This window comes from Salmo trutta, chromosome 33, assembly GCF_901001165.1.
Source record: "Salmo trutta chromosome 33, fSalTru1.1, whole genome shotgun sequence".
Classification (NCBI taxonomy): domain Eukaryota; kingdom Metazoa; phylum Chordata; class Actinopteri; order Salmoniformes; family Salmonidae; genus Salmo; species Salmo trutta.
Window position 1 is genome coordinate 38,269,462 of NC_042989.1, and position 10,000 is coordinate 38,279,461.

At 41.6% G+C, this 10,000-nt stretch overlaps 1 protein-coding gene across 3 annotated transcripts in view; it reads right to left on the reverse strand.

The window, feature by feature from the left end:
- The window catches only part of ptk2ba (protein tyrosine kinase 2 beta, a), a 46,128-nt gene that overhangs the window by 28,639 nt on the left and 7,489 nt on the right, over positions 1 to 10,000 (reverse strand). For all 3 annotated transcript variants that reach the window (XM_029730870.1, XM_029730868.1, XM_029730871.1), the window contains exons 3-9: positions 8,854 to 9,032; positions 8,361 to 8,448; positions 7,919 to 7,998; positions 7,674 to 7,736; positions 7,485 to 7,539; positions 92 to 232; positions 1 to 4 (exon numbers count right to left, since the gene is read on the reverse strand). The exon at positions 1 to 4 is cut by the window's left edge and continues 71 nt beyond it. In XM_029730870.1, the coding sequence (XP_029586730.1) occupies positions 1 to 4; positions 92 to 232; positions 7,485 to 7,539; positions 7,674 to 7,736; positions 7,919 to 7,998; positions 8,361 to 8,448; positions 8,854 to 9,032 (610 nt within the window). The remainder of the gene's footprint in view (positions 5 to 91; positions 233 to 7,484; positions 7,540 to 7,673; positions 7,737 to 7,918; positions 7,999 to 8,360; positions 8,449 to 8,853; positions 9,033 to 10,000) is intronic.

Sequence of the window (10,000 nt, forward strand, 5' to 3'; positions counted from 1 at the left end):
CTTGCTGGAGAGAGAGACAGGGGGGACAAGGGTTTGAGTGGAGGAAAAGGATTCAGGGTGTGTACTGTATGTGTGTGTGTATATGACTCACCACTAACTGACAGGTGAAACTCTCCTGTATGTAGTCATAGCAGTCTGCTAGCGTGGTAAAGAATTTCACAACACACTCCTCCTCCTTCAGACAAGAGTACCTCTGGAACGTCTGTTGAATCATCTTACGCAGAGCCTTCGACTGGGGATCAAAACAGATACAGTGGGCTCCAAAATGACTGTCTCCCATGACTGGCAATGCACAAACAATACTTTCACAAATACAAACAATATAATTATAGAGAAATAAACTCTAAATACCAAACACGTGAGAAATACTGTATTTTATTCATGTTTCAAATGGAACCAACCAAAATCATACAATTATTTAATACAAAATAAATTTCACCAAAATCAAGGTTTCAAAATTATTGGCACTCCTCATTTAGTACTTAGTGCCACCACCTCTGGCAGGGATAACAGCATGGAGTCTCTTCCTGTAATGGTTGACAAGGTTAAGGAACACATTTGGAGGGATTTTGGACCATTCCTCTATGCAGATCCTTTCAAGATACTTCACATTCTTGGGTTTGCGCTCATCAACTGCCCTCTTCCACTCAGCCCGCAGGTTTTCTATTGGATGGAGGTCCGGCGACTGAGATGGCCATGGCAGAACATTGATTTTGTTGTCACAGAACCATTTCTGTGTGGTTCTTGAGGTCTGTTTTGGGTCATTGTCTTGGGTCATTGTTTTGTTGGAAAGTCCACCTACGGCCAAGTCCCAGCCTTCTGGCAGAGGCAACCAGATTGTCAAACAAAATGGCCTGATACTTGGTGGAATTCATTGTGCCATCAATCTTAACCAGTTTCTCTGGACCTCTGGAATTAAAACAGCCCCAAAGCATCACTGACCCACCAACATATTTCACCGTGGGTATGAGGTGACTCTCCTTGTATGCATCTCTGTTTCGACACCAAACTTGCCGATGCTGTATCTGAAGAAAACGTTAAATTTTGGTCTCATCTGACCAGAGCACCTTCTTCCAGTCATAATTTAAATGACGTTTGGCAAACTTTAAGCGCTTGCATCTGTGTCTTGTGGTCAGAAAGGCCTTTCTTCTGGCAACCCTTCCAAAGAGCCTGTGGTTGTGGAGGTGGCGTCTGATGGTGCTTTTTGAAACCTGGTGACCCCAAGACGCCACCAAGGCCTGCAATTCTTTCAGTGATTCTTGGGGGTTTTGTGCCTTCTCTCTCATCCTCCTCCCTATCCTGGGGGGCAAAATTAATTTGCATCCTCTACCCGTGAGGTTTTCAACTGTTCCATATCTTTAGAATTTTTTAATAATTGCTCTGACAGTGCTCAGTGTTTTTAAAACTGTATAAACTGCCTTAATTTTCCTGGACCCCAGGAAGAATAGCTAATGGGGCTCCATAATAAATACAAATACAGTGGTATATTCAATCGTTTGTGGATCTTCTTGTTGTCATTAACAGATTTATGAAGGTCTATGACCATCTGTCTCTCTTGAACGGCCAGTTCTTTTGTTTTCTTCATGGTGTTGGATGACAAAGGGATATTGCAGGCATGTTACCTCATTTTTATACCCTAGTGAAACAGGAAGTGATGTAATGGCTTAATATAGTTTCTTAAGCCTTAGCCTTCCCCGTAGCTCAGTTGGTAGAGCATGGTGTTTGCAACACCAGGGTTGTGGGTTCGATTCCCACGGGGGGCCAAGTACGAAGGGAAAAAAAATGTATGAAAATGAAATGTATGCATTCACTACTGTAAGTCGCTCTGGATACGAGCGTCTGCTAAATGACTAAAATGTAAATGTTAAGACTTAGATCTACTTAAGAAATATTGGAATTTAATTCCTGGTTTAATGTTGGTGGATGTTATTTAATTTAATCTGTAAAGGTGCCATTAATTGTGACACCTTGAATTGGAGGATATTGATTTTTAATAAAATCAATAAATTATTTTGGTGGGTTCCATTGAAACATTAATAAAGTACAATATTTCTCACATGTTGGGATTTTGAGTTTCTCTCCATAATTATATTGTTTATATTTTTTTAAGTATTGTTTGTGCATTGCCAGTCAGTGGTGCCAGTAGTTTTGGAGCCCACTGTATACATCCATAAATCACTTATCAACACATGGTTAATACACATATATATATATACACACACACACACACACACACACACACACACACATCACCTATCATCACATGGTCAATACACATATATATATATATATACACGACCGGTCAAAAGTTTTAGAACATCTACTCATTCAAGGGTTTTTCTTTATTTTTTACTATTTTCTAAATTGTAGAATAATCGAAAAGACACCATAACTATGAAATAACACATATGGAATCATGTAGTAACCAAAAAAGTGTTAAACAATTCAAAATATATTTTATATTTGAGATTCTTCAAATAGCCACCCTTAGCCTTGATGACAGCCTTGCACACTCTTGGCATTCTCTCAACCAGCTTCACCTGGAATGCTTTTCCAACAATCTTGAAGGAGTTCCTACATATGCTGAGCACTTGATGGCTACTTTTCCTTCACTCTGCGGTCCAACTCATCACAAAACATCTCAATTTGGTTGAGGTCGGGTGATTATGGGGGCCAGGTCATCTGATGCAGCACTCCATCACTCTCCTTCTTGGTCAAATAGCCCTTACACAGCCTGGAAGTGTGTTGGGTCATTGTCCTATTGAAAAACAGATGATAGTCCCATTAAGCCAAAACCAGATGGGATGGCGTATCGTTGCACATGGCTGTGGCAGCCATGCTGGTTAAGTGTGCCTTGAATTCTAAATAAATCACAGACAGTGTCATCAGCAAAGCACCCCCACCCCATAACACCTCCTCCTCCATGCTTCACGGTGGGAAATACACATGCGGAGATCATCTGTTCACCCTCACCACATCTCACAAAAACACAGCGGTTGGAACCAAAAATCTCCAATTTGGACTCCAGACCAAAGGACAAATTTCCACCCGGTCTAATGTCCATTGCTCGTGTTTCTTGGCCCAAGCAAGTCTCTTCTTATTATTGGTGTCCTTTAGTAGTGGTTTCTTTGCAGCAATTCGACCATGAAGGCCTGATTCACACAGTCTCCTCTGAACAGTTGATGTTGAGGTGTGTCTGTTACTTGAACTCTCTGAAGCATTTATTTGGGCTGCAATCTGAGGTGCAGTTAACTCTAATGAACTGATCCTCTGCAGAACAGGTAACTCTGAGTCTTCCTTTCCTGTGGCGGTCCTCATGAGAGCCAGTTTCATCATAGCGCTTGATGGTTTTTGCGCACTTGAAGAAACGTTCAAAGTTATTGAAATATTCTGCATTGACTGACCCTCATGTCTTAATAAAGTAATGATGGACTGTCATTTCTCTTTGCTTATTTGAGCTGTTCTTGCCATAATATGGACTTGGTCTTTTGCCAAATAGGGCTACCTTCTGTATAACCCCCCCCCACACACACACACACCCCCCACCCACACACCTTGTTACAACACAACTGATTGGCTCAAAAGCATTAAGAAGGAAAGGAATTCCACAAATTAACTTTTAACAAGGCACACCTGTTAATTGAAATGCATTCCAGGTGACTACCTCATGAAGCTGGTTGAGAGAATGCCAAGAGTGTGCAAAGCGGTCATCAAGGCAAAGGGTGGCTATTTGAAGAATCGCAAATATAAAAAATATTTTGATTTGTTTAACAATTATTTGGTTACTACATGATTCCATATGTGTTATTTCATAGATTTGATGTCTTCACTATTATTATACAATGTAGAAAATAGTAAAAAATAAAGTAAAACCCTTGAATGAGTAGGTGTTTTAAAACTTTTGATTGGTAGTGTATATCACTTATGGTATATCAACATATGGTCAATACATATATACATCAACACATCACTTATCAACACATGGTCAATACATATATACATCAATACATCACTTATCAACACATGGTCAATACATATATACATCAACACATCACTTATCAACACATGGTGAATACATATATACATCAATACATCACTTATCAACACATGGTCAATACATATGAACTCAGCAAAAAAAGAAACGCCCCTTTTTCAGGACCTTGTCTTTCAAAGCTAATTTGTAAAAAATCTAAATAAATTCACAGATCTTCATTGTAAAGGGTTTAAACACCGTTTCCCATGCTTGTTCAATGAACCATAAACATGCACCCGTGGAACGGTCGTTAAGACACACTAACAGCTTAGGCAATTAGGTCACAGTTATGACAATTTAGGACACTAAAGAGGCCTTTCTACTGACTTTGAAAAACGGCAAAAGAAATATGCCCAGGGTCCCTGCTCATCTGCGTGAACATGCCTTAGGCATGCTGCAAGGAGGCATAAGGACTGCAGAGTGGCCAGGGCAATAAATTGCAATGTCTGTACTGTGAGACGCTTAAGACAATATTACAGGGACACAGGACGAACAGCGGATCGTGCTCGCAGTGGCAGACCACGTGTAACAACACCTGCACAGGATCGGTACATCTGAACATCACACCTGCGGGAAAGGTACAGGATGGCAACAACAACTTCCCAAGTTACACCAGGAAAGCACAATCCCTCCATCAGTGCTCAGACTGTCCGCAATAGGCTGAGAGAGGCTGGACTGAGGGCTTGTAGGCCTGTTGTAAGGCAGGTCATCACCAGACATCACAGGCAACAACGTCACCTATGGGCACAAACCCACCGTCGCTGGACCAGACAGGACTGGCAAAAACTGCTCTTCACTGACGAGTCGTGGTTTTGTCTCACCAGGGGTGATAGTCGGATTCGCGTTTATCGTTGAAGGAATGAGCGTTACACCGAGGCCTGTACTCTGGAGCGGGATCGATTTGTAGGGAGGTTCCGTCATGGTCTGGGGCGGTGTGTCACAGCATCATCGGACTGAGCTTGTTGTCATTGCAGGCAATCTCAACGCTGTGCGTTACAGGGAAGACATCCTCCTTCCTCATGTGGTACCCTTCCTGCAGGCTCATCCTGACATGACCCTCCAGCATGACAATGCCACCAGCCATACTGCTCGTTCTGTGCGTGATTTCCTGCAAGATAGGATTTTCTTATGTTCTGCCATGGTCAGCGAAGAGTCCGGATCTCAATCCCATTGAGCACGTCTGGGACCTGTTGGATCGGAGGGTGAGGGCTAGGGCCATTCCCCTCAGAAAGGTCCTGGAACTTGCAGGTGCCTTGGTGGAAGAGTGGGGTAACATCTTACAGCAAAAACGGGCAAATCTGGTGCAGTCCATGAGGAGGAGATGCACTGCAGTACTTAATGCAGCTGGTGACCACACCAGATACTGACTGTTACTTTTGATTTTGACCCCCCCTTTGTTCAGGGACACATTATTCCATTTCTGTTAGTCACATGTCTGTGGAACTTGTTCAGTTTATGTCTCAGTTGTTGAATCTTGTTATGTTCATACAAATATTTACACATGTTAAGTTTGCTGAAAATAAACGCAGTTGACAGTGAGAGGATGTTTCTTTTTTTGCTGAGTTTATACATCAATATTTATCAACACATGGTTAATACATACAGTCCGAAGTTTACATACACTTAGGTTGGAGTCATTAAAACTCATTTTTCAACCACTCCACAAATTTCTTGTTAACAAACTATAGTTTTGGCAAGTCGGTTAGGACATCTACTTTGTGCATGACACAAGTCATTTTTCCAACAATTGTTTACAGACAGATTATTTCACTTATAATTGACTCTATAACAATTCCAGTGGGTCAGAAGTTAACATACACTAAGTTGACTGTGCTTTTAAACAGCTTGGAAAATTACAGAAAATTGTCATGGCTTTAGAAGCTTCTGATAAGCTAATTGACAACATTTGAGTCAATTGGAGGTGTACCTGTGGATGTATTTCAAGGGCTACCTTCAAACTCAGTGCCACTTTGCTTGACATCATGAGAAAATCTAAAGAAATCAGCCAAGACCTCAGAAAAAAAATTGTATACCTCCACAAGTCTGGTTCATCCTTGGGAGCAATTTCCAAACGCCTGAAGGTACCACGTTCATCTGTACAAACAATAGCACGCAAGTATAAACACCATGGGACCACGCAGCCGTCATACCGCTCAGGAAGGAGAAGTGTTCTGTCTCCTAGAAATGAACATACTTTGGTACGAAAAGTGCAAATCAATCCCAGAACAACAGCAAAGGACCTTGTGAAGATGCTGGAGGAAACAGGTACAAAAGTATCTATATCCACAGTAAAACGAGTCCTATATCGACATAACCTGAAAGGCCGCTCAGCAAGGAAGAAGCCACATCTCCAAAACTGCCATAAAAAAGCCAGACTACGGTTTGCAACTGCACATGGGGACAAAGATCGTACTTTTTGGAGAAATGTCCTCTGGTCTGATGAAACAAAAATAGAACTGTTTGGCCATAATGACCATTGTTATGTTTGGAGGAAAAAGGGGGAGGCTTGCAAGCCGAAGAACACCATCCCAACCGTGAAGCACGGAGGTGGCAGCATCATGTTATGGGGGTGCTTTGCTGCAAGAGGGATCGGTGCACTTCACAAAATAGATAGCACCATGAGAAAGGAAAATTACGTGGATATATTGAAGCAACATCTCAAGACATCAGTCAGGAAGTTAAAGCTTGGTCACAAATGGGTCTTCCAAATGGACAATGACCCCAAGCATACTTCCAAAGTTGTGGCAAAATGGCTTAAGGACAACAATGTCAAGGTATTGGAGTGGCCATCACAAAGCCCTGACCTCAGTCCTATAGAACATTTGTGGGCAGAACTGAAAAAGCGTGAGCGAGCAAGGAAGCCTACAAACCTGACTCAGTTACACCAGCTCTATCAGGAGGAATGGGCCAAAATTCACCCAACTTATTGTGGGAAGCTTGTGGAAGGCTACCCAAAATGTTTGACCCAAGTTAAACAATTTAAAGGCAATGCTACCAAATACTAATTGAGTGTATGTAAACTTCTGACCCACTGGGAATGTGATGAAAGAAATAAAAGCTGAAATAAATCATTCTCTCTACTATTATTCTGACATTTCACATTCTTAAAATAAAGTGGTGATCCTAACTGACCTAAGACAGGGCATTTTTTACTAGTATTAAATGTCAGGAATTGTGAAAAACTGAGTTAAAATTGTATTTGGCTAAGGTGTATGTAAAATTCCGACTTTAACTCTACAGCACTTATCAACACATGGTCGACACATATATACGTCACTTATCAACACATGGTGAATACATACATACATCAATACATCACTTATCAACACATGGTGAATACATAACTAATACCTCTGGAATAGTCGCTGGACCAACTAGTTATCAATATAAAATGTTAAAGTCAATAAATGAATCAATAATGAAATCAATCCAGATGAGAGGTGAGAGGTACCTTCATGTTGTCTGTCAGCTCCTTGGGGAAGAACAGACCCAGCCCTACATCCTTCCTGTACAGACACTCACACATACACGCAAACACAAGCAAAAACAGACAAAATGTCCATTAATTACACACACAATCAATGAGCCCCCACCACACCCAATTACAGAACCATAACAAACCTTCCCAGACAGTACTTACTCTAACAGTTCATAGTTGGACTTTTTTTCCAGTCCATTGGGGTTCATGTCTTTACAGAACCTCCTGTAGGGAGAAACACACGCATGTGAGTATTGGGTGGATTGAATGGAAGGTTGTGTGTGTGTGTGTGTTATTTAGGGTTAAGGGTTAGGTTTAGGGTTAGGAAAAATAGGATTTGAATGGGAATGAATTGTTTAGCCCCCATAGATAGTAAAAGTAATATGTTTGTGTAGGAGGGTTGTTACCTGATCTCCAGACAACCTAACTGCAAGGCCATCCCATCACTCACTTTACTGGCATAGTGCTGCATGTAGTCACTTCTCACCTGACAAGGTGTTTAGAAAAATACACTTTAAGGATCAGAACTGTACAACAATCCTGCTTACAAGTAAAACACCACAAACAGACAGAGAGAGAGACAGACAGAGACACAGTCAGACAGAGACACAGTCAGACAGAGACACAGACAGACAGACAGACAGACAGACAGACAGACAGACAGACAGACAGACAGACAGACAGACAGACAGACAGACAGACAGACAGACAGACAGACAGACAGACAGACAGACAGACAGACAGAGAGAGAGACACACAGTCAGACAGTGACAGTCCGAGAGACGGTCATAGAGAGTCAGGGAGACAGACAGACAAGTCAGAGAGGCAGTCAGAAACACGGTCACCAACCTGCTGGTAGAAGTAGAGCAGTGTGGTTCTGTCCTCTTTAAACTTCTCTATGAAGTCGGCAGGGATGTACCTAATGCGCAGGTCATATCTGAACACACACAGGGGTTAGAGGTTAAGGTTTAGAGGTCAGGAGCAAGAGGCAGTCACTATCTGGCCAAATTACAAAGTCGTAAGCCATGCCTAGTTCTAAAATGTCTCTTCTTAAAAATCGGATTTTAAACCTAACCTTAACCCTAATCTTAACCACACTACAAACCGTATTCCTAACCCTAATCTTAACCACACTACAAACCGTATTTCTAACCCTAATCTTAACCACACTACAAACCTTATTCCTAACCCTAATCTTATATTAAGACCAAAAAGCACATTTTAGTTTTCATATAGTTTTACAATATAGCCAATTTTGACTTTGCTTGGCGATGTAGTGGGAATAGGAGCAAGAGATCATGTGCTAGAGGTCAGGGGTCAGGGCCTAGAGGTCAGGAGTTACCTCCACTCTGCCTCCAGATGCTGTTGTTCGTAGCGTAGCTGCAGTTCAGACACGGTGAGGTCGGGGTGCAGCCAATGGACCTCAGCTGACTTCAGGTGTTTCAGGAGCAGGCCGTAGCAGAGGGAGTGTTGTATGTTCGGACCCACACATCCACTGGACAACACCGCTGATATTATATTCTGGAATGGTTAAGGTATTATATTACACTATACAGTATAGTAGTGTAGGGGGTCGTAGCAGAGGGTATGTTGAATGTCTGGATCCACTCATCCAGAGGACAACACCGTAACTTAACAACAATATCATAGTAGAAATATATTATAGAATAAATATATTACAGTAGAAATATGAATAATACTACAGTAGTAATATTAGTACGCCAATACTATAATAATAGTATACTGTATATATAGTAGTGACCCATAGAGTTCAGTCCTCTCTACAGTAAACTAGTAGTTTAGATGTTAAGTTCCCTAAACTCTTAGAAAAAAGGTGTTATCTAGAACCTAAAAGGGTTCTTTGGCTGTCCCCATAGGAGAACCATTTGAAGAACCTTTATTGGTTCCAGGTAGAACTGTTTTGGTTCCAGGTAAAACCATTTTGCGTTCTGTGTAGAATCCTTTCCACAGAGGGTTCTACTTGGAACCCAAAAGGGTTCTCCTACAGCCTGAAGAACCCTTCTTTTCTAAGAGTGTATATGGGGGACTTTGAGAGGTTCTGAAACGGTTCAGACTGACATTTTGGTGTACAGAGCGGTGTGTGAAAGCCGTAGGGTCCCGTGCCTTATAATGTCAGAATGACCCATCTGTCTGCTCTCTGTTTCCACTCTCTCAGTGGAGGTGACTTGAAGTGTCAGGTTTCAAACACCACATTTGAACAGGGTGTGGCACAATGTGTCACATTTTCTGGTCTATCCAGACAAAATAATGAATTTGCTCTCCTTCTGAGCGACAGAGCCCAGCCTGGGAGACGGCATATGAAAGGTGACAGTCTAGAAAATCAAATAGCTGTGTTCTCATCGCACTGTGATATTCTTCAGATGGATTTAGAGCTCTCAACATGAAAAAAATACTAAACCATTTCATAGAATTGAAACAAGACCACTTTCTCTTGGTCACAGACAGGCAAAATCTCTTTGTGATTACAG